The sequence below is a fragment of the Carcharhinus amblyrhynchos genome, chromosome 9 (assembly GCF_965287045.1).
Source record: "Carcharhinus amblyrhynchos chromosome 9, sCarAmb.v2.hapA, whole genome shotgun sequence".
In the NCBI taxonomy this organism is placed as follows: Eukaryota; Metazoa; Chordata; class Chondrichthyes; order Carcharhiniformes; family Carcharhinidae; genus Carcharhinus; species Carcharhinus amblyrhynchos.
The window spans coordinates 82103613-82128950 of NC_137332.1; the positions used below are offsets into that span (position 1 = coordinate 82103613).

Here is a 25338-nt window from a genome sequence, read left to right on the forward strand (position 1 = left end):
TGGAAAAAGGCCCTTCGGCCCAATTTGTCCATGCTGCTCAGTTTTTACCAGTAAGCTAATCCCGATTTCCTGCATTTGGCACATGTCCCTCTATACCAATCATACTCATGCAACTGTCTAAATGCTTTTTAAAAGGCAAAATTGTACCCACCTCTACTACTCCGTCTCCTATAACTTCCATCCCTGTTTCATTCATGTGCCTATCTAAGTAACTATGAACTATGAGGAGAGGCTGAATAAACTAGGCTTGAACTTGTTAGAGTTTAGAAGAATGAGGGGAGATCTCATTGAGACATATAAGATGATGATTGGGATGGATAGGATAGAGGTGGAGAGACTCTTCCCGCTCAGAAAGGACAGTAGGACTAAAGGGTACAGCCTCAAGATAAAGGGGGGGCGGTTTAGAACAGAGTTGAGGAGGAACTTCTTCACTCAAAGGGTGGTGAATCTCTGGAATTCTCTGCCCGTTGAAGTAGTGGAGGCTGCCTCGCTAAATATTTTTAAGACGCGGGTTGATGGGTTTTTGATAAGAGAGGGGATTAAGGGTTATGGGGAGAGGGCAGGGATGTGGAACTGAGACACGACAGATCAGCCATGATCTTATTGAATGGCGGGGCAGGCTCAAGGGGCTAGATGGCCTACTCCTGCTCCTATTTCTTATGTTCTTATATATATGGTAAAAAATTGCTCCTCTGGATCCTTTTGTGTCTCTCCCCTCTCACCTTAAACCTATGCCATCTTGTTTTAGACTCTCCTACCTTTGAGAAAAGATATTGACCATCTACCTTCTCTATAAAATCACCCCTAAGTCTGAATAAATTAATTCTGCACTCTTTCTATTTAATAGTATCCTTTTTATAATGGGGTGACTAGAATTGCACACAATATTCCAAGTGTGGCCTTACCAATGTCTTGAATAACTGTGTACGCTTCCTGCTGCTTTGGAAAAGCAGCCGGCATAATAAAGAACCCCATGCGAATGCTCTCCCGCTTTCTTCCATCAGGAAAAATGAACTAAAGCCTGAGGTCATGTACCAACCGACTCGAGAATAGCTTCTTCCCTGCTGCCAGCAGACTTTTGAATGGACCTCTCTTATATTAAATTGATATTTCTCTATACCCTAGCTATGACTGTAACACTACGTTCTGCACTCTTTCCTTTCCTTCTCTACGAATGGTATACTTTGTCTGTATAGTGTGCAAGAAACAATACTTTTCACTGTATACTAGTACATGTGACAATAATAAATCAAATCAAAAATCAAAACCTGTTGCATATTTCCAGCTACATCTGGTTTTACTTTTTCAATCGCAGCTTAAGAGTTCATTCACCCTGGAAATAGGTGAAAAAATCTTGAATACTGGATCAGTGATTGTAACATAACATGTCCCTATTCTGGTACATATTGATATTACTGGACCAGTTACTGGAATATAACCCATTCCTAAACATAATGTAAATTAATAACACTGGACCAGTCATTGCAACATAACATGGCCCTAAAATACTGTACATCAATCATGAACAGTTATTATAACATAACACTTTGCTAATGTACTGGATCATATCAGTGGTACCAATGCTACAGGTTGAGCAGCAACGGTTTATTTGAATATATCATATTGGTTCAAGAGGCAATAGGACTCAGAGGAAAGACTAGGCTCCCAGAGAACATCAGTTCAGCAGTCAGACACTCACCAGAGTGTGTCGGCCACCTCACTATTGATCAGCTGGATAATACTAGATGGTGACAGCACTTAACTCTGCCAGCAGGGTGAAAGGGCATCGTGAGTCCATTTCTACCAGTGCAACAAACGACTGTCCAGAATGTTGCTGCTGTATCCTCCCGAGGCTGTGACATTGGACCAGGACTGATCCCTCAAGCTCTGCCACAGTGCTGAATTCACAATCCATAGGTAGGAGCATACTGCCACTGACTTCAAACTACAAACCATCCAGGAATAAGATGACATGCCCATCCCGACCCCATCAAAATGGAAAAGAATATCACTCAATTAGCAACCCGTGTGTTCTTTCAATATTATTATAAAGTTGTACACAAAACACAGTTTATATATATGCAACTTATAATCAATGTGTACACCAGACACACTCTGTACGTGGACCTTGTAATCAATGTGTACACAAGACACACTTTGTATATGCAGCTTATAATCGATGTATACACAATGCACAGTCAGTATATATAGCTTACAATCAATGTGTACACAAGAAACACTTTGTATATGCAGCTTATAATCAATGCATACACAATGCACAGTCAGTACATGCAATTCATAATCAATGTGTACGCAAGGCAAACTTTGTATATGCAGCTTATAATCAATGTGTACACAAGGCACACTCTGGATATGCAGCTTATAATCAATGTGTACATCAGACACACTCTGTACATGAATCTTGAAATCAATGTGTACCCAGAAGTTGTACATGGAGGTTATAATCAATGTATACGCAGGGCACAGTCTGCATATGCAGATTATATATGTCCTGTACGCAATGCAGAGTCTGTATATATAAACATAGAAACAGAAACTAGAAGTAGGAGTAGGCCATTTGGCCCTTCGAGCCTGCTCCGGCATTCATTTGGATCATGGCTGATCATCAAATTCAATCTGCTGGACCCGCCTTCCCCTCACATCCTTTGATCACTTCAGTCCCAAGAGTTAAATCTAATTCCTTCTTGAAATAACAGAATGCTTTGGCCTCAACTACATTCTGTGGCTGTGAACGCCACACATTCACCACCCTCTGGCTGAAGAAATTTCTCCTCACTTCAGTTCTAAAAGGTTTACCCCTTATCCTCAAGCTCCAAAGATGTGCAGGTTAGGAGCACTGGCCGTGCTGAATTCCCCTTAGTGTCCCCTTAGCAGGGTAAATATGTGGAGTTAAGGAGATAGGGCCTGGTTGGGATTGTTGTCAGTACAGGATCGATGAGCCAAAGGGTCCTGTATTGTAGGAAATTTATGATTCTATTACCCCTAATTCAGGATCCCCCCATGATTGGGAACATACTTTCTGAACCTACCCTGCCTAACCCTGTTGGAATTTTGTAAGTTTCTATGAGATCCCCTCTCACTCTTCTAAATTCCAGTGAATATAATCCTAACTAGCTTAGTGTCTCCTCATATGACAGACCTGCCATCCCAGGGATCAGTCTGGTAAACTTTCATTGTACTCCCTCTATAGCAAGGACATCCTTCCTCCAATAAGGACACCAAAACTGCGCACAGTACTCCAGGGGTGGCCACACTAATGCCCTATACAATTGTAGCAAAATATCCCTATCCCTATACTCAAATCCTCTTGCTATGAAGGCCAACATACTATTTGCCTTCTTTACTGCCTGCTGCACCTGCACGTTTACTTTCAGCAACTGATGCAAAGTTTCACTGAGTATTCACTTCTCTCAGTTTACACCCATTCAATTAATAATCTGTCTTCCTATTATTGCTGCCAAAGTGGATAACCTCACATTTATCCACATTAAACTGCGTCTGCCATGCAAATGCTCACACACTCAGCCTGACCAAATCACTCTGAAGCATCCCTGCATCCTCCTCACAGCTCACCCTCCCATCCAGCCCAGCAAATACACTCAGTTCCCTCTTCCAAATCATTAATATATAATGTGAACAGTTGGGTCCTAGCATAGATCCCTGCAGAACCCAATTATTCACTGCCTGACAATTGGAAAAAGATGCATTCATGCCATCTCTTTGCTTCCTGTCTGCTAACCAGCTTTCTATCCCTCTCAAGACACTGCACGCAATCCCATGTCCTTTAACTTTACACAGTAGTCTGCCATGTGAGACCCTGTCAAAAACCCTCTGACAGTCTAAAAGAATATGCAGCTCATGTGACCTGTATACAATGCACACTCTGTATATGCAGCTTACATATGTCCTGTACACGCCACAGAGCCTACATATGCAGCTTACGAATGACTTATGACACAATCTGTATATGCAGCTTATATATGACCTATTCGTGATGCAGAGTCTGCATATGAAGCTTATGTATGACCTGTACATGATGCACAGCCTGAATATGCAGCTTACATATGATGTATATGTGATACACAGTCTGTATATGCCACTTATGTATGTCCTGTACATGACCTGTAAACAATGCACAGTTCTTATATGCAGCTTGTATGTGACGTGTGTATAATGCAGTTAATATATGCAATTTATTTACGATCTGTAAATGATGCAGTCTGTATATGCAGCTAATCTTCGACCTCTGCATAACACACAGTCTCTATATGAGGCTTTCTCATTGCCCTGTACTGCGATACACTTTACATGTGCAGCCTGTAGAGTAATGTTGCCTGAGATCACAGTGAATATATCTATATATTATGTGATTTGTATACCTGAGCCTTGGTTCATGTATGAAGCTTACCCACGATATAGTCTACATGTGCAGCCTGTAAAGTGTCATCCTCAGAGATAAAGCTCATTCGCCACCCACTATGCAAGACATTGTGAATGCATCTGCAGCCCACAGAGTACATTATCCAGTATGCCAATTGTTGCGCCCATTTAGTGCTCATGATATTTGGAATTTACGTTGGTTTTGAATGGAGTTCGGCGTCGCTATTTGACCCATTTATTTCTGTTGCACGAAAATTCTCCCAGTATCACAGAGAGTCTGATCACAGCACAGGCCTGATACAATCACCCGTCACTTTTAATCACAGTTGTATTCGTGCAGATGCTGGGCTCTTATCTGGTATCTCACTGCCTTCGAAACATCACAGTCTCATCTCATTAAAAATCTCCACGCGTATTAGGTGTCATTCATCAAAGAACTGAAGAAGCAGAATTGTCCCTTAAGGACATTGGGGTCCAATTATTTCCCACCCAGCTGTTTTTTTTTGTGTGTGTGTTCCCTTTTACAGTGAAATGTGTCCCAACCGTGAGGTATTTTTGAAAAAAAAGAGAAAGACTGCGAGTTGCAATCAAATTTCATACAAAAAACAATTGTCACTCAGTCCCACAGAAAATAATTGGAGTTTGTACTGTTTAATGATGAAATGGGATGTCATTTAACCTGCAGATCCAGGTATGAGACGTCTCCCAGTCGAGGCAAACGAGGTGGCATAGTGAGAGAGACATGCAGAACGGGGGGTGGGTGGGTGGGTGCAGGGAGAGAGATAAAGGACAGCGCACAGCGAAATAAAGAGGTATATAAACTTACATACAAAGAAGCCAGTGAGAGCGAGAGTGTGAGGCAGAGAAAGAAACAGGTAGAAAAATATAAAGAGCAAGAAGGAGATTAAACACAATAATATCAAGTACAAAAAGAAGGATTTAGAGGGATAGGGAGATCGAGGAATAGAGAGGTAGAGACGGGTAGAGAGCAATAGAAGGATAGTTGGATGGAGAGGGATAGATAGACAGGGAAGGATAGAGTGATAGAGATAGAGAGGGATAAAGAGATAATGAGAAATCGACAGGGATAGAGAGGGACAGAAAGGGATAGAGGGATAGGGAGGGATAGAGAGAAAAAGAGCAATAGAAAGGGATAAAGAGAGATAGAGAGGGCTAGTGAGAGATAGACAGATAGAGGGTCAGAGAAGAATAGAGTGGGATAGCGGGGGGATAAAGAGTGACAAAGAAGGATAGAGAGATAAAGAGGGAAAGATAAAGGGGGATGGAGAGGGATAATCAAATGAAGGGACAGAGTGACGGGGAATGTATGAGAGAAAGAGGGATCAGGAGTGAAGAAAATCAAGAGTGTGAATGCTATTGTTTATGTGTCATAGTCTCTGAATCTGTGTGAGACTCCAATTGTGAACCATCTTTTGTAACTGGATTATACGATTAATTGGGGAGTGGATTCGGTGAGGAAGCCAAAGACAACGACCCTCCTACCACCTCAGCATCCCCAAAGGGAGGATGAAAGTAGCACCTCAGTACTTCCCAGCCAGGTTCACCATCTCCTGCTACACTCACTGCCCCCACCCCCCGACTCTCACCACCTCACCCCACTCCAAATTCCTGACTCGACTCAAACCATCTGAAATCCACAGCACTGATTTTAGCTCCCGTTTCCAGTCAATGAAATTAAGCGTCTTTTTGAGTCTTTGAGCTGATAATGCCTCCCTGCTGCCATTAAAACATGCAATCGAGGAGCAACTAGAAGGTGTACATTGACAGATTTCTCAGGGCAGCGGGTGGGGAACATCATCTCACTATCCACGGATGTGACTTTAGCTGTTCCTTCAGAGTCGGAACACGCTTGACCCGAGTCTCACTCCAAACTGACAATTGGCCGCGCAGTACTGAGGGAGTGCTGCACTGTCGGAGATGGTGTTTTTCAGATGAGACTTCTTCCCAGCCTGCTGTGTGAGCCTTCATTGAGACAGCAGACAGGGCCTTGGTTTAAAGAGCAGGAGATTTCTCCATGGAGCCCTGACCAATATTTATCCCTCAGCCAACATCTTGCGACGATTTGACTGTTAGAATCATAGAATTCCTACAGTGCAGAAAGAAGCTATTCAGTCCATCGAGTCTGCACCGACAACAATCTCAACGAGGCTCCATCCCTGTAACCCCTGACATTATCCCCCTGACATTAAGGGACAGTTTAGCATGGCCAATCAGCCCAACCTGCACATCTTTGGACTGTGGGAGGAAACCCACGCGGACACACTATTATCGCACTGCGCGAGTCTGCTGTGCACAAACTGGGTGCTGCGTTTCTGTACATGACAAGAGGGAATGAAATTTAAAAAAACCTTGCGGTTTGTAAAGCACTTGGGAAAGTCCTGTGAACGGCGCCACATGAATGCAATTCCATTCTTCCCTTTTCCAGGAAGTACTCAAAGGAGTGCAGATTAAATAAATTCTGCTGTGTGAACAGAGTTCTCGCCTCACTTGCTGGAGAAGTAAGACTGAGCACAATCAGATAGACACACTCCTGCAGCAATGTGACAATGCTGTCAAATGTAACCTCACACCCAGTGATATATTGATGAATAGCAGGGAATGTGGTTGTGCAGGCAGGTCCAGTAGATGGATCTTTTGTTTTGAGGTGCACAGCAAGCTCCCACAAAGCTGGCTGGTTAGAATCATAGAATCCCTACAGTGCAGAAGGGGGTTATTCAGCCTATCAAGCCTACACCGACCACAATCCCACCCAGGCCCTATCCCCGTAACCTCACATATTTACCCTACCTACCTCCCTGACACAAAGGGCCAATTTAGCATGGCCAATCCACCTAACCTGCACACATTTGGGTCACACATTTTTTTGGTGGTGTTGTTTGAGGGAGGAATGCATTCCGGACACACCAGGTGAGCTCCCTTTCCCTTTTCCTCCTGGAACCCAGGAATCTTTAATCACTACCTTGCAGATTCAGACAGCAACCCACCCCCCGTTTAATGTCCTTGCTGTGGCTTTTACACCTGAGGTAAGTTCAATGAGTTGACAAGGAACCTGCCAAGGAAAGGGGCTATAATTAGTCGGGCAAGGCTAATTAATTTAATCTATTAAAAATTAAACAGCCGATTCAAACCAACAAGTCACAGGTAGAAAGATATTAGTGGCCTGGAGGCTGGGGCCATGTCAGTGGAGAGGAGCTTGACAGAAGCAGTTGTTCAGGTTTGCACACTCCGTCAGTATATTGTGCAGTGGTACATGGTGTGTGATATACCAGCCAATTTAACTCCCCGCCACCTCATTTTCAGCTTCCCGCAGTACCGATCCCAAGTGTTGTGGCTGTGAATCCACAGGCAGAAGCAACTCTCCAGACACCCTCACACTCCCTGTCCTCTATTCGACCATGAGGCACTCCCTGGCACTCTAATAGCCCAGGGATGGGGAAGGGGTTCCTCAGGAATGATCCTAAGCACCTATGGGAATAGAAATGGGCCATTCGGCCACTCGAGTGGGAGCTGGACTGATTTTCCTCCTCTTTAATTCTGGCACAGTGATAAGCAGCAGAATCAATTACTTCTCACCCCATTCTCGTCCCACAGGTAATAGTGACAATCATCTCAAAATATAAAAAGCTGGCCTGTGGTGAATATATTAAAATGAAAGAACTTCATCCCAAAGACACAGCACATAGGAAATGAAGTGAGGAGATATGCACTCAACACAGACAGATACACACACACACACACACATACATGTACAGATACACACAGGTACAGATACACACACACACACACACACACACACAGAAAAACTAGAGAGAGGGAGAGCAAGAGACAGGGAGAAAGAGAGAAAGAGATAGAGCTAGAGGAGCAAGGGAGGTAGACACAGAGAGACAGAGGGACAGATATAAATACACTTTGAGAACCTCAGTGTTTATATGATGGGACCACTGTGAATCAGGGTTTCTGATTCAAGGTAACAAAGAGGCAAAAAAGGCAAATACTAGTTACACTAGAAAGGTTAAAAAACAATGAGATTATGTCTGAAGCATAGAGATGATCTCTTAGCACCTGACAACAGGACAGACAGATGAATGCTTCAGATGGGAGACCCTCAGTCCCAGAACCAGACACTAACGCTCACGTTTCCATTCTCATCTCGAAAGTTGACCAAGCCACCCTGTGTCACCTGCATGTTCAGCTTTGAGCTCCATGCTGTGTAATGCTATTACAAAAGGGCTCCCTATTCTCAGGACCCTTGGGATACAGGCAGCAAAGGGTTCACACAAATCAGAAGAGGCAAGAACATTTCTGAACCATTTGGGAACCAGCAGAATCCAGAGAGTACATCATTACCTGGGAATCTTTTTATATATATATACGTAGAGAGAGAGAGAGAGCAAGAGATAGAGGGAGACAGAGAAATAGAGAGAGAGGTGGAGAGAGAGAGAAAGAGAATGAATTAAAGAGGGAGATAGATATATATACAGAGCAATAGAAAGAGCAAACGATGGAGAGAGGACGACAGAGGGAAAAATAAGGAGATCAAGAAATGGGGAGAGGGAGATAGACAGATGTGTATATTCTATATAGGGAGAGAAAGCAAGTGATGGAGGGAGAAAGAGAAATAGACAGAAAGATCAAGAGATGGAGAAATGAAGATAGAGAGAAATAGAGAGAGACAGAGAGACCAAGAGAGGGAGATAGAGAGAGAAATGGAGAGAGAGAGCAATAGCTACATACAAAGAGGCGAAATAGAGAGAGAGAGAGACCAAGAGAGGGAGATAGAGAAAGAAAGTGACTAAAAGATGGAGAGAAAGAGATGGAGCGAGTATATAGAGAGAGAGAGATAGAGAGTGCAAGAGTTAGCCACAGAGAGGGAAATTGAGAGGGATAGACAGAGAGGTAAAAGATGGAGCGATATTAGACTGGGGAGAGAAATAGATAGAGAGAGAGATAAAGAGATAGGGAGATAGAGATAGGTCTACTTCGTGCCCACTTTGGGCTGAGAATATAAATCAGCTCACATTTGCCGATCTTCCGAGTTTGATATTAGAAAGTGATCTTTCTCATGTTATTTCATATCCCACGTTAATGCACATTACAGATAGATCATAGCAAAAGCATGTTTACTAATGCATGGTACACACATGCTCATATCACACACATCACATGTATGTACCCAGTAAAAACCCCAGTCACTATTTTACACCCAGCAGCATACCAGCAGTGTCTACCCCTTCACCTTGCTGCAGCCCCCGCCACCCCTCTGCCCTTCAGCCCCCTGCACCAACAACATTTCAACACGCCGTTAGATCCGCTTGCCCCTGCCCCTGGGAACCTCTCTCTCTCACACACACACACACACACAGCATTTCTCTTGTGTGAAAAGCATTCTCCAGCTAGCAGTGTTCACAATCAGAGGCAGGCGAGTTACAGATCTTCAGTGGAAAATACACTTTTGCTCTTGTTATTTTAAACCAGTGTTAGATCGCAAGGAAGGAGCACTTTCCCGGTGAACCGATTAACCGGGGGTCTGCTTCCAGCACTCAAACAACTGGTAACCCAACACTCAGTGACCACAGGCAAGTCACCAAGAAACAAACAACACTGATGATCAAGCGATTGAGCGTATGGAACTTTTTATTAACCCTTAACAGTCAGGATCTGGGTGAATTCCACACATATTTCTCTTCAAATCCCCAATCACCTTCCCCCCGCCCCCCCCCCCCCACCCGCCCCGTCCCTTTTCCTGTGAATAACTTTCGTTTCCTCCCTCACACTGAAGCTCAAACACATCTGCCCTCAGTGCAACACACCGTCTCCAATGCACTCGTGTCCAGGGGACTCCCAGGGACATTAGTTTGGGGTGCTACCAGCCAAAGCGAGGGGGGTTGCTTCCTGCCTGGGACATATCACACACACACACACATATACACAAAATAAATAAACAGCCAGTGAGTGGGTAACTCCGAGAGTAAGAATGGTTTATATCTACATATATATATATAAATAAACACACTTTCCTGACCTGTTTTCTCCTTAATGTCACAAAGCACATTGAAGAGAGCTGGTTTCATTCTGTGACAATTCAGAGCATGTTTCCTGTAAAACAAAATGAAAATAATCATTTCGATATTCCAACTGGAGTTTATTTGAAGAGTGGATGATATCTAATCGCATATTGTTAATATTATGTATCCATTAATGATATCTCTCTCTCACACACACACACACACACACACACACAAAGCTGCTCTCTCTCTCTCTGTTAAACTCACCGTGCCTGAGCTTCATCTAGACTCTGGTCAGTGATGGTCATTATTTGCTGTAAGATGTCTCCGATGTCCTGTTTCCTGCCCTCAGGCTCTCCCCCGCTGTCCTGCTGCATGTGCGGGGCCAGCCCCGGGATACTGACCCCGGCGTGGGGATGGCGGAGCCTGGACTGCTCTTCCATCAGGGGAGGGGGCAGGGGGTGTGGGAAAAATGAAACACCTTAGAAATAAGATGAATCTTCTCTCCTCCCGGAGCGAGCGAGCTGTGGGGCCGGGCAGACACACACACACACACGCACACACACACAGAGCAGCCCTGAGGAGCAGGCGAGGAGCCCTTCCCCAACCCTCCCTTCTTAACCTTTGTACACAGGGAGGAGTGGGGAGGTGGGCAAACTGGGCAAAAAAAGAGGGTTGGATCCCCCCTTCCTCCTGCACAAAAAAAGAAGCCTTGTGCTCACAGTCCAGTTCTTCTGTGTGTGTGTGTGTGTGTGTGAATGTCGCTCTCTCTCTCTGCTCAAAAAGATGCTTTCCTCTTTATCCCCCTTCTCCTGCACTTACTGATACTTAAAAGGTTGAAATAAATGAAATGGTGCCAATTAAAAAAAAAGAAAAAAAAATCCCTCAAGAAAGAAAGCAAGCAAGCCAAGATGTAGAGCAATCAGTCCAATAGCCTTGGCTGGGGAGCAGCCAGTGGAGTGGGTTAAAGAAACATTTGGACACAAGTAGCTGTCTCTGTATCTTTAGGCTTGCTGGAAGCTCCCAAGGTGTTTGTGACTTGTGCTGCTGCCTCCTGCCTCTCTGCCAGCACAGCCAAGCCCCCAGTGCTCAGCTCCCAGCTAACTCCTTGCTCCAGCCTTTTGTTTTTTTTTGGGTCCTTGCTAGCTCTTTGAAACTGACAGTAACCTTGGCCCCGCCCCTGTTCCCGCCCCCAGCCTCTGATTGACAACGGAGGAGGGCACGCCCCCTCTGACGTCAGAGGGAGCCTGATTAAAGCGATGACGTCAGGGTGGCACTGCATTATTTAAAAAAGGATTCAGCAATTCTTAAAGGAGCTGCTTCGTCCCCTTTAACAGCTGAATGGTTTTTTTATATATACAAGAGGGGAAGGTAATGCATGTGTATGGCGTTGCTTTTCCAATCTGGGTCCAATATTCTGAGGATTTGGGATCCCTGAGGGCAATGGCAAGGAGAGTTAGGGGCAATGGACATTCTAAGAGTTGAGAATCCCAAAGTCCTATTATATACCCACAAAATAAGAGGTCACACGAAACCAAGAGTATAGTCCAACATGTTTATTTGAAATCACAAGCTTTCAGAGTGCCGCTCCTCGGTCAAGTGAGGTATACCCACAAAGAAACAAACGCCAACATTGCCTCAAAGCAACAACCAGCATCGATCCAGGGACCTTTCATGTAAGATGCTTTAATTCTTTTTATGGCATGTGGGTGTGGCTGGCCACGCCAACATTTTTATCATTTTTTATTGCCCATCTCTAATTGCCTTGGAGAAGGTGGTGTTGAGCTGCCTCCTTGAACCGCTGCAGTCCATGTGGTGTAGGTACACCCACAGCTATTAAGGAGTTCCAGGATTTTGGCCCAGCGACACTGAAGGAATGGTGATATGTTTCCAAGTCAGGACAGTGAGTGACTTAGAGGAGAACCTCCAGGTGATAGTGTTCCCATGTGTCTGCTACCTTGTCCTCCTAGAAGATGATGTTTATGGGTTTAGAAGGTGCTGTTGAAGGAGACTTGGTGAGTTGCTGCAGTGCATCTTGTAGATGGTACACACGGCTGCCGTTTTCATAGAATTATACAGTGGAGAAGAGACCCATCAAGTCTGCACCGACATGTGAGAAACACCTGAACCCCACCTAATTCCATTTACCAGCACATGGCCCATAGCTCTGAATGTTATGATGTACCAAGTACTTATCCAGGTCCTTTTTATTCGATATGAGTCAACTTGCCTCTATCACTCTCCCAGGCAGCACATTCCAGACCGTCACCACCCTCTGGGTAAGAAAGTTTTTCCTCACGCCCACTAAACCTTCTGCCCCTCACCTTGAACCTTGTGACTGACCCTTCAACTAAGGAGAACAGCTGCTCTTTATCCACTCTGTCCATGCCCCTCATGATCTTGTACGCCTTGATCAGGTCACCCCTCAGCCTTCTCTGCTCCAACAAAAATAACTCAAGCCTACGCAACCTCTCTCCATAACTTAAATGTTCCATCCCAGGCAGCATCCTGGTGAATCTCCTCTGCACCCCCTCCAGTGCAACCACATCCTTCCCATAATAATGTGGCAATCAGAAATGCACACACAACTCTAGCTGTGGCCTCACCAATGTCCTATACAACTCCAACACGACCTCCCTGCATTTATAATCTATGCTTCGATTGATAAAGGCATCACTGGTGGAGGGAATGAATATTTAAGATGGTGGATGGGGAGCCAGTCACATTGGCTTCTTTGCCCTGGATGGTGTTGTTGTAGTTGTATCCATCCAGGCAAGTGGAGAGTATTCCATCACACAGCTAATTTGAGCCTTGTGGATGGTGGACCGGCTTCGGGGAGTTAGAATGTGAGTCACTCGTCACAAGATGCCCAACTTCTGACCCTATATCATTCAATCCAAGTCAACCTGTTTCAGTGTGGGTGGCACGGTGGTACAGTGGTTAGCATGTACCACCGTGCCTCACAACTCCAGGGATCTGGGTTCAATTCCCAGCTTGGGTCATTGTCTGTGTGGAGTTTGCACATTCTCCTCGTGCCTGCGTGGCTTTCCTCTGGGTGCTCCGGTTTCATTCTCATAGTCCAAAGATGTGCAGGTTATGTTGATTGGACATGCTAAATTAACCCTTAATGTCCTGGGATGTTAGATGGATCGGCAAGGTAACTAAACGGGGTAGGGCCTGAGTGGGATTGGTGTCGGTGCAGACTTGATGGGCCGAATGGCCTCCTTCTGCACTGAAGGGATTCTATGACCTCCACAGCATTGCCCATCTCCAGCCTGCCACAGCTAGCCTGCTGCTGAAACCTTCATTCATGCCTTTGTTACCTCCAAGACTGACTATACACAGCAGGACCATCCCCTACCACATTCTACCCTGTGTGAACTTGGATCTGTCCCAAACTCTGCTGCCTGTGTCTTCACTTGGATTGCTTAACCCATCGTCCATGTTCTCGCTGGCCAACATTGGCTCCCAGTGAAGCAAAGTCTTCAGTTGAAAATTCTCACTCTCTCCATGGCCTCTCTTTGTAACTCTCCCTCCTACTTTAGGTACTCCTTCAAATCCAACTCTTTGACCAAGCATTTTGTCATTTGACCTCAGAAACCTTATGTAGTTTGGTGGCAAATTTTATCAATATTGTTCTTGGGAAGTATTTTGAGACCTTTGGTTCTACATAAATGCAAGTTGTTGTTGGTTTTATAAGCATTTCGACAGAAGATGGATATTTTTCCATAGGGAATTCTGTTGCAATGTATCAGTGCTTGATTATGATTCCAAGGAAGTCGTTTGGACAGCTTTACAGTATAACATTCTCAAAGATTGTATCAGTATTTGCAAGGCACTCCCTGGAAGTGTGTCAGTACTTACAGGGTGTTTCCTGGGAGTGTGTCAGTGTTTACAGAGATTCTCTGGGAGTGTTTCAATATTTACATGTGATTCCCTGGCAGTGTGTCAGTATTTACAGGGGATTCCCTGGGACTGTGTCATTGTTTACAGGGGATTCCCTGGGAATGTGTCAGTATTTACAGGGGATCCCTGGGAGTGTGTCAGTGTTTACAGGGGATTCCCTATCAGTGTGTCAGTATTTACAGGCGAAAAGTGAGGGCAGAAATAGACTTGGCCAGAAAAATGCATGGCTGGAGGGGTGGCGTAGGAGGGAGTGATTTGGGTCCCTGAGGCATCGGGATCAATTCCGGGGAAGATGGGCCTGTACAAACTGGAAGCATAGGACTGGGCATAGTATCTTTGCAGGTTTGTTAGGGAGGCTTTAAACTAGTTTGATAGGGGATGGGAACCTGAGCGGGGAGACACAAGGGAGGGATGCACAGATAGAAATGAAAGAAGAGTAGAAAGCAAAAATGGAAAGCAGAGGAAACAAAGGCATAAGTAAGAACATAATATAAAAAAAACTGATAAAACATTAAAAAGATCAGTCTAAAGGCACTGTAGTTGAATTCATGGACCATTCACAATAATGTAGATCAATTATTAACATAAGTTGATATAAATAGGTACAAAATATTGTGATTATGGAGCCATGGATGCAGAGTAACCAAGGCTGAGAACTGCATATCCAAGGATATTCGATTTTTGAGAGGGGTGTGTTAAAAGGAAAAAGGAGTTGGGGTGGCATTGTTAGTTAAGGATTAATTAAGTGCAATATTGAAAGAGGATACTGGGACAGAAAATCTAGATGTCGAATCAGTGGATGGAACTAAGAAGCAACAAGGGATGGAAAACGTTAGTAAGGCTTTTCTGTAGGCCTTCAAACAGTAGTGGTAAGCTAGGGGATGCTCGAATAGGAAATTAGAGATGCATGTAACAAACAGAAAACATGGGTGACATTAATCTACACATAGATTGAGCAAGCCAAATTAGCAATAATACTGTGGTGGATAATTTCCTGGAGGACGTATGAGGAGTTTTTTAGACTAGTATGTTGAAGAACCAACTGGGGAACATGTTATCCTAGATGTGATATTATGCAATGACAAAAGGTTAATAAATAATCATGTTGTGTGGTATTCTTTAGAGAACAGTGACCCTAATATAATAGAATTCTTCATTGGGATGGAAAGTGAAAAAGTCAGATCTGAAACTAGGGTCCTAAATCTAAACAAAGGAAACGACAATGGCATGAGGTGGGAGTTGGGGAAGATAGATTGGAGAACAACATTAAAAGGTATGATGGTGAATTGGTGATCACTAACGAATGAATGCCTGCTTTAGAACAGTTATATATTCCTTTCTGGTGTAACAAAGAAGTTAAGGATTATACTAGATCCAAAGAGGAGTCATATAAAGTTGCTATAAAAAGGAGCAAGCATGATCATAGAATCACAGAATCCTTACAATGCATAAGGAGGCCATTCGGCCCATCAAGTCTGCACCAATGCTGCTGCATCTTACCACCCGTGCCCTATTCCCGTAACCCCACATACTTGCCCCTGTTAATCCCCTTAACCTAACATCTTGGTACGAAGTCTCACAACACCAGTTGAGACTTCTTACTGTGCCCATCCCAGTCTAATGCCAGCATTTCCACGTCATACACATCTTGGGACAGTAAGGGGCCATTTAGCATGGCCAATCCACCTAATCTGCACATCTTTGAAGTGTGGGAGGAAACTGGAGCACCCGGAGGAAACCCACGCAGACACAGGGAAAACGTGCAAACTCCGCACAGATAGTCACTCAAGGCTAGAATTGAACCCGGGGCCCTAGTGCTGTGGGGCAGCAGTGCTAACTACTGTGCTACCATACCAGCCATGATTGGGAGCAGTTCAGAATTCAATAACAGAGAGCAAGAGATTGATTAGGAGAGAGAAATAGAGAATGAGATTAAGTTTACAAGCAACATAAAAACAGACTGCAAAAACTTCTATAAGTATATAGTCACTGTCCAAAATGGGAGAATTTATGGAAGAGTCCAGGAATAAGGGATGCCTTACTGCAGCTGTACAGGGTCTTGGTGAGACCACATTTAGAGTATTGTGTACAGTTTGTTCTCCTTATCTAAGAAAACATACACTTGTCACAGAGGGAGTGCAGCCAAGCTTCACCAGCTTGAGTCCTGGGATGAAAGGATTGTCCTATGAGGACAGATTGGGAGGTATTCCATGGATGCAGGAATCTATTTCCTCTGACTGTGGAGGCAGGGGTTTAGAACAAGAGGTCACAGTCTCAGGATACGGTGTAGACCATTTAGGACTGAGAGGAGGAGAAACCTCTTCACTCAGAGGGTGGTGAACCGATGGAATTGTCTGCCGCTTGTCCTTGGAGGACAAGTCACTGAATATACTTAAAAAGAAATTAAATAGATTTCTAGACTCTAAGGGCACAATCTTATGACCTCATCTGCCTATTGTTCAGTGTGGCAAGGTGGTAAGATTGTGTGCAAAGTGGAAACTCGGAAACGTGCCTGGTTTCACGCCGGTCCTGATGTTGGCAGCCACTTTGACTGTGCATGAACAGTTTTGTGCCTGAAACGCGTTACCATGCATTTGAATGCATTTCAATATCGTTCACGAGTGCAGCATGCAATCCTCTCCCTCACTTACATTAACCACCTCGTCAGTGAAATGTCACACCAGCGAGATTTACAGCCGCTCTCTAAATGTGGTTCAGGTGCAGCAGTGAGGAAGGCAAGCGAGGAGGTGAGTACCACTGAGCACCAACACCCGGGGTACTTGGGGGGTGGGGGGTGGGGAGGACTCAGCTGTAGCCATGGTGCTGGGGGGGTGGTGGTGAGGAGCTTGCATGGGTGCAGTAGTTTGGGAGAGGCGTGGTGGGGGGGGGGGGGGGTGGGATGAATGCTGTTGCCGGTCTGGGGATCCTGCAGTCAGTTTGCTGCTAACATCCCACCCTAGACCCCACTAACAGCCCCGAAACAAGCTGAAGCTCTGGCAGCTGTGGCTCCGATCACAGGAGCTCGGCCTGGTGCTAACACGGTTCCTCAATCTGCACGGACTCTGCAGCGTCGCCCCGGATGGGAATCCATCTTGTTCTAGTCACAAGGGTGCCCCTCCCCCATCTGAACTGTTAGCCATCCCTGGGAGCCTGTGCACCAGACATCCAGATGGGTGCACCCATGTCTGTGTTTCTGGGGTTTCCAATGGGGAGGCCCACATCACCACAACCCCAATGCTCTCCATGCCTCCCATGGTGAAGGTGCAGTGACGGCCGCCAACCTGTCAAGATGGTGAGCAGCACCGGGAATGGTTTCGGGTTGCCATTGTCCATATTCCTGAGGATCTGGGGTTGCTGGGAGGGAGTGCAGGTCCCATAAGAACATAAGAAATAGGAGCAGGAGTAGACCATCTAGTCCCTCGAGCCTGCCCCATTATTCAATAAGATCATGGCTGATCTGATAGTGGTTCAGTTCCACTTACCCACCTGCTCCCCATAACCCTTAATTCCCTTACTGATCAGAAATTTATCTACCTGTGACTTAAACACATTTAATGAGGTAGCCTCCAGTGCTTCAACGGGCAGAGAATTCCAAAGATTCACTACCCTCTGAGAGAAGAAGTTCCTCCTCAACTCTGTTCTAAATTGACTCCCCCTTATTTTGGGGCTGTGCCCTCTAGTTCTTGTTTCCTTTCTAAGTGGAAATATTCTCTCTGCTTCTACCCTGGATGGATCCATCTCAGGATGGATAACTTCACAGACTCACTCTCTCTCTCTCTCTCTCACGCCGTGCGCCACTACGGGCCCCAGCTCTATCGGGAGACAGTGCAGCACCTGTGTCAGGTACTTGCGGACTGGCACCTCGAGTGACAGGGGGTCACCCGCTCCCATTAGTGGTGAGGGTCACAGTGGTCGTCAACCTTTATATGACCGGGTCCTTCCAGGCCGCCAGTGGGGATATGTGGGATATGGATTGGGTGGGCTGGTTGGGGCTGTCTCAGGGTCTGGTGGGTGCTGGGCTGCCACACCAGCCTGTGTGACACAGTGGGAGTACAAGGTACCCACTGCTGGGACAGCTTGGGATGATCTCTTGGAGTCCCACCAGTCAGGGGTCCGGCAAAGGCACTGTGAAATGGGAATCACACAATCGGTGGGCCAAAGGGCCTCCCCCTTAAAGAATGATGCTCTGAGCCTCTCTGGGTACAGTCGGGGTAAGGCCTTCCTTGTGGGAGGTGAATCACAAATAGATTAGTCACAGCTGGTGCAACATTTATTGGTGAAACAGTGCAATAACATAAAGTGGTGATATTGAACAGTACAACATAAGAGGTGTACCTAATTCTAAACAGTGCCTATTTTCCTAAACCAAATTAGTGTAGTCCTTCACCCTCTCAGTAACCTGACAGCTTCTTAATCTTCCGTGACTTAGCATCATATCACTGTGTCTCCCCAGGATGTACACCAAAGGTGGAGACAGTCACCTGTGTTCCACACCTATGGCCTTTAATGCACTTGAGAGACGTCCCCTAGAGGGCCTGGGCCTGGAGGGTCCTAGCTGACTTTTTGGTGTCATGGACATATCTGTGCTACCCTGTTCACCCCGCTGCCCATGAGATGCACTGGTGTCAGGGAGGATGGATTCGGAAAGCCTGGCAATGGCTGGAGTCTGCTGGATGGTTGGCCCTGGCATGGGCTCGCCCTTCCTCCTCCCTCAGGATGCCCTGGGACTCTCCATGGGACAGCGGAGCAGCTGGACTGAGCCCCAAAAGCCTCAGCACCACGTGGCCCCGCCAGTCTCAGCGGCTGAACTGTGTTTGCTCCGCAGTGTGCAAGCCCTCAGCCTTGTCCCTCTGAGCCTGGGCCAAGTTCTGCAGCCCCTCGGCCATACCGCACTGTGACTTGACAGCTCCCCACTGTGAATCAGCCATTGCTTGGACCCTGCCATCCACGGCAGCCATTTCCTGACCCAGGCTTTCCACTGTGGGTGCTACCCTTGTAATGAAAAAGGGTCCAAAATCAAACCATTGTAAAGGATTCATGTACAATTAAGTACGTATCACCCAAAATAAATATTACCTCCCCCTACATTGTGACAATGTTCTTTATCTGAACTCAGCTGTTCAAAGTCAACTGAAAAGGAGACGGTCTTTTTCGGGAATTGACCTCGGGGGATGTGGAGGGCGGGGAGAGGGGGCGCATAAAGCCAGCACTGTCTCCTAAGACTGTGGAACTCCTTCCAAAAGCCTCGCAGTTGCTGCAATGCTGCTGTCAGCCCCTCCTGCAATCCCCAGCTCTGCTGCTGCATCTCCAGGAGCTTTGGGACAACGGGTTCCAGAGGTCTTGGCTTGGGGACAACTGTTTCCTTGGCTCTGGCAGACCACCACATGCCTAATTCCTCGAATGTTCCTGCCTCCACCCAATGTACTACGTGGTGCCCATCAGAGAGTGACGCAGAAACCTCACCACTTGTCCTGTTCAGGTGATAGTATCTGCGCTGTGGGTTGTGACAATTGACTGCTGCTGGCCTCAGAGGATTCCTCAGGGTTCCTGCGTGATTCGAGGTTTCCTCCGAGCTGTCTTGGAGCATCCCAGTGGGAGCAGCAGGGTGGGCGGCAATGCCAGCTGGGCCAGGTGCAGTAGGGTCATCTCCTGCAACACGGAAAAACTGGCTCAGGAAATAGTTGCAGTGGGTGGCAGGGTCCAAAGCATTGGCTGAGTCCCAGCAGGGGCGGGTCCCAGCAGGGGCGGGTCCCAGCAGGGGTGGGTCCCAACGGGGGCAGGTCGCAGTGGGGCCGGACAAGTCCCAGCGGGGTCAGTCCCAGCAGGGGCGGGTCTCAACAGGATGGGTCCCAGCGGGTTTGAGGGCCCATGACCAGTGGAGCCTGGTCATGGGCCCGGGTCACAGTGGGGCCAGGTCACAGCAGGGGCGGGTCACAGCAGGATGAGTCCCAGCGGGCCTGAGTCACAGCAGGGGCGGGTCACACGGGCCTGGGTCACAGCGGGGACGGGTCACAGTGAAGGTGGGTCACAGTGAGGGCGGGTCACAGCAGGGGCGGGTCACAGTGGGGACAGATCACAGTGAGGGCGGGTCACAGTGGGGGCAGGTCACAGTGGGGGCGGGTCAGAGCGGGGGCAGATCACAGTGAGGGCAGGTCACAGCGGGGGCGGGTCACAGCGGGGGCGGGTCACAGCAAGGGCGGGTCACAGCCGGGGCGGGTCACAGTGGGGGCGGGTCACAGTGGGGGGGCGGGTCACAGCGGGGGCGGGTCACAGTGAGGGCGGGTCACAGCGGGGGCGGGTCACAGCAAGGGCGGGTCACAGTGAGGGCGGGTCACAGCGAGGGTGGGTCACAGCGGGGGCGGGTCACAGCAAGGGCGGGTCACAGCCGGGGCGGGTCACAGTGGGGGCGGGTCACAGTGGGGGGCGGGTCACAGTGGGGGCGGGTCACAGTGAGGGTGGGTCACAGCAGGGGCAGGTCACAGCAGGATGAGTCCCAGCAGGCCTGGGTCACAGCGGGGGCGGGTCACATGGGCCCGGGTCACAGCGGGGACAGGTCACAGTGAGGGTGGGTCACAGCTGGGGCGGGTCACAGCGAGGGTGGGTCACAGCAGGGGCGGGTCACAGTGAGGGCGGGTCACAGCAGGATGAGTCCCAGCGGGCCTGGGTCACAGCGGGGGTGGGTCACAGTGAGGGTGGGTCACAGTGGGGGCGGGTCACAGTGGGGCCGGGTCACAGCGGGAGCCGGTCACAGCGAGGGAGGGTCACAGTGGAGGCAGGTCACAGCAAGGGCGGGTCACAGTGGGGGCGGGTCACAGCGAGGGCAGGTCACAGGGGTGGGAGGGGAATCCCAGCGAGGACGGGTCACAGCGGGGCCGTGGCTGAGTCACAGCGGGGTGAACACACACCCTTGCTGCCCAAACATGGTCATTCAGCTTCTTCCAGTGCTGGCCCCAGATTCTTCATGCCAGTGCAGGGGCGCTGGCTGCTGCTGTCACTGCCTCCCTGATCTCGTTATCAGCCCAACCTCTGGCTCATCATCCATCAAGGGGAGAAGAAAACGTCCCTCCTCTCCTCGACTGCGTCCTGCTCTCTCTCAGACAGTCCCTCCAGGTGCCACACAGGCGTGACTGTCTGTGAATCCATCCCTGGTGCTTATATTGCAGCCACTTTGGGTGAGTCCTGTGCTCGGAGGGTCCATTCTGGTGAGAATCGCACTGAGGATCTTTTATTATAGTGAGTGCCATAAAGTTGTGACTCGCGGCTCACCGAAAATACCGGCGGCGTTCACTCCCCTTTACTTGCTCATTTGGCACTTAGAATTTTTTTAGAAGATCACGCTTTAAGAATGTCAAGACGAGAGCAGTCATCAAGTTAAAGGTTATTTATTAGTCACAAGTAAGGCTTACATTAACACTGCAATGAAGTTACTGTGAAAATCCCCTAGTCGCCGCAGTCTAGCACCTGTTTGGGTCAATGTACCTAACCAGCATGTTTGCCAGAATGTGGGAGGAAACCCATGCACACACAGGGAGAACATGCAAAGTCCACACAGACAGTGACCGAAGCTGGGAATCGAACCTGTGTCCCTGGCGCTGTGGAGTAGCAATGCTAACCACTGTGCCACCGTGCTGCTTCACTATGATGTTGAGATAGAGGATCAGCCATGATCATATTGAATTGTGGAACAGAGTCGAATGGCCTACTCTTGTTCATATTTTTTACGGGATTCCCTCGGAGTATGTCAGGATTCCTTGCAATCTTATTGACACATGCAGGAATATAATTGGAGTTTGGCATTATTTTCAGCGAATTTGGTCACTATGTAGCAATATTGGCTGAAGACAATTGTAACATTATTTACAGGGGTTCAAAATGTTCATGGCAGGGGATTCCCCAGGAATGTGTCAGTATTGATGGGGGCTGTCACGATATAATGAGGAAATCCTGGGAATGTGTCTCAAGAGGTCCTCGGGGAGTGCACTAGTATTTGCAATAACTTTCCTGGGAGTATTTGAGTAGGTTCAGGGGATTCTCTGTGCATGTGTCAGTGTGTGCAGGGAATTTATTGGTGTGTACCATTATTTTCAGGAATTTCAGATTGAACCTGTGAATCTTTGGAATCCTCTATCCCAGAGGCTCAGAAAGTTCAGTCACTGAGTGTGCCTAAGGTAGAGATTGACAGACTTTGAAATAAAGGGAGGGGAAGGCATTGAAGTGGATGATCAGCCATGATCTTATTGAATGGCTAAGCCAACTTGATGGGCTGAATGGTCTACTCCGGCCCTTATGTTCCAGCAATTGCAAGGGATTCTCTGGGAACACTTGCAGGGGATTCCCATGTAAGTGGACGCATTGGATCACCAGGGATCACGTATAGGAAAATGTCACTATTTGCTGGCAGTTGTATAAAGGTTGTTCAGTGGTTAACAGGGATTTTCTCATTGTATGCCAGTATTTATCAATAATTGCCCGCATGCCCATCATGATTGGTAACGTAATCCATGCAAGGTTTAATATTTGGACAATACCTTCTGAATTATCAGATTCCCTGGAAAATGTCAGTATTAAGCAAAGATTCCCTGGCAATGTGTCGCAATTTGTCAGCACTTCCATGTTTTGTGTCATTATTTGCAGTGAATGACACAGGATTGCAGAGTGTGGTGGGGAGAAGGACGAGTGGGTTAATAAACCAGAGGGTCAGGCTAATGCTCTGGGTCCCTGGTTCAAATCCCACCATAGCAGCTGGTGGGATTTAAATTCAATTCAAAATCCCTCCCCGCAGAATTGAAAATATGATTTCCGTAATCATAGAATCCCGACAATGCAGAAGGAGGCTGTTCAGGCCATCAAGCCTGCACTGGCAACAGTCCCACCCAGACCCTATCCCCGTAAACTCACGCATTCCCTCTGACACGACATGGCAATTTACTGTAGCCAATCCATCTAACCTGCATATCTTTGAACTGTGGGATGGTAACCATAGGATATGGTAAAAACCCATCTGGTTCACTGATGTCCCTTAGGGAAGGAAACCTGCTGTCCTTACTCAGTCTGGCCAACATGTGACTTCAGACCCACAGCAATGTAATTGGCCCTTAAGAATGTGCAACAAATGCTGGCCACCAATGCTCTTATAACTGAAGCATATCCTCCCAATTCCCTTCACAATAAACGATAACCATTCTATTAGCTTTCCTGATTATTTGCTGTACCTGTGTACTAGCCTTTTTCACTAGGACATCCAGATCCCTCTGCATCTCAGAGCTCTGCAATTTAAGAGCAGGCTGATGCTGCTGCTGATACTCTTGCTGGTGGCACTGGTCCTTGTCTGAACTGAGTGATCCCATTGCCACTAGCTGGTAAGAAAGCAGCTGTGAGTACTGAGTATTGCAGCAGTTCCAGAGTCAGATTCAATCCCCCCAGTCACAATTGTGCTCTCATATTACTTTTAGCAGCAAGGGGATAAAAGAGCTAGTGGGTGTGTGAATTCAGAGCCCAGCAATCATGTTCAAAAAGAAAATCTTAGTGTGATTTCAGGGGGAAGTTGGAAAGTGACTGGTTGCTGTGTACTTCTCCCTCAGTTTGAGGGTGTGAAATGTGAGTCGAAAACTAGTGCCTAAAACAAAAATAAAGCTAATTACAAAGGTATGAAGGGAGACATTGTACTACTGGTAATTATCTAGGCTACCAAGGCAATTGATGGAATTTGAACTCAGTTAATAAATCGGGAATTGAAGCCTAGTCTCACTTCTAGTGGCCATGAAAATATTGTCGTAAAAATCTATCTGGTTCACTAATGTGCTTTAGGGAAGAAAATTTGGACTGGCCGACATGTGACTCCAGACCCATAACAATATGGTTGACTTTTAATTGCTCTTTGAAATGGCCGAACAAGGCATTCAAGGGCAATTAGGGATGGGCAATAAATGCTGGCCTTGCCAGTAATGATCACATCCCAAAAACAAACTAGCAAATGATGACTTAATATACGTAACAAGAGGAAAAAAATAGAAAATGAAAGAAAACAAGCAAGAAATATAAAAACAGTTAGTAAAAGCTTCTACGAGTATACAGAAAGGAAGAGAGTAGCTAAAGTGAGCATTGGTGCCCTACCTGGAATTAATAATAGGAAACAAGGAATCGGCAGTGACTTTAAACAAATGTTTAGTATCTGCCTTCACAGTAGAAGACACAAAAGCTTTCCTGGAACAATAGGAAATCAAGAGGCAAAAGGGAGAGAGGAACTTGAAACAATCACAATTACTGAAGAAAACAAATTAGGAAAACTAATGGGATTAAAAGCTGAAAAATCCCTTTAACTTGAATCTTAGGATCTTGAAAAAGTAGCTATAGAGATAGAGGATGCATTGGTTTTAATTTTCCAAAATTCCCTACATTTCTGGAGAAGTTCTAGCAGATTGGAGAATTGCAAATGTAGCACCTCTGCTCAAGAAAGGAGGGAGACAGAAAGCAGGAAATTATGGGTGAAATTCACTGTCCATGTGAATGCCAGTAGGGGTTAAACATCCATAGTGGGCATGAACCTGTTTTGCATGTATTTTATTCTTATTAACCGTCCCCCCACTCCGCCCCACCACCATATTTTGACCCCTCCTGTGACATATTGACACTGCACTGATGTGATGTCACAGGTTCACACAGATATGATTCTATCGTGCGGGTCTCATAGAATCATAGAAGATGCCATTTGGCCCATCAAGACTGCACCAACAATAATCCCACCCTGGCCCTATCCCCACAACCCCACATATTGACCCAGCTAGTTCCTCAAACCTATGCATCTCAGGAGACTAAGGGGCAATTTAGCATGGCCAATCAACCTAACCCTCATAACTTTGGAGTATGGGAAAAAACTGGAGCACCCGGAGGAAACCCACGGAGACATGGGAGAACATGAAAACTCCACACAGGCAGTGATGCAAGCCAGGAATCGAGCCCGGGTCCCTGGCGCTGAGAAGCAGCAGTGCGAACCACTGTGCCATCA

At 46.8% G+C, this 25338-nt stretch overlaps 1 protein-coding gene across 4 annotated transcripts in view; it reads right to left on the bottom strand.

The window, feature by feature from the left end:
- Nucleotides 1–10902, bottom strand: part of LOC145348423 (pre-B-cell leukemia transcription factor 1-like) — a 337479-nt gene extending 326577 nt beyond the window's left edge. For all 4 annotated transcript variants that reach the window (XM_080196641.1, XM_080196640.1, XM_080196637.1 and 1 more), the window contains exons 1-2: nt 10695–10902; nt 10445–10518 (exon numbers count right to left, since the gene is read on the bottom strand). In XM_080196641.1, coding sequence (XP_080052767.1) covers nt 10445–10518; nt 10695–10870 — 250 coding nt within the window. In that variant the 5' untranslated portion in view covers nt 10871–10902. The remainder of the gene's footprint in view (nt 1–10444; nt 10519–10694) is intronic.
- Between the last annotated feature and the right edge of the window lie 14436 nt (nt 10903–25338).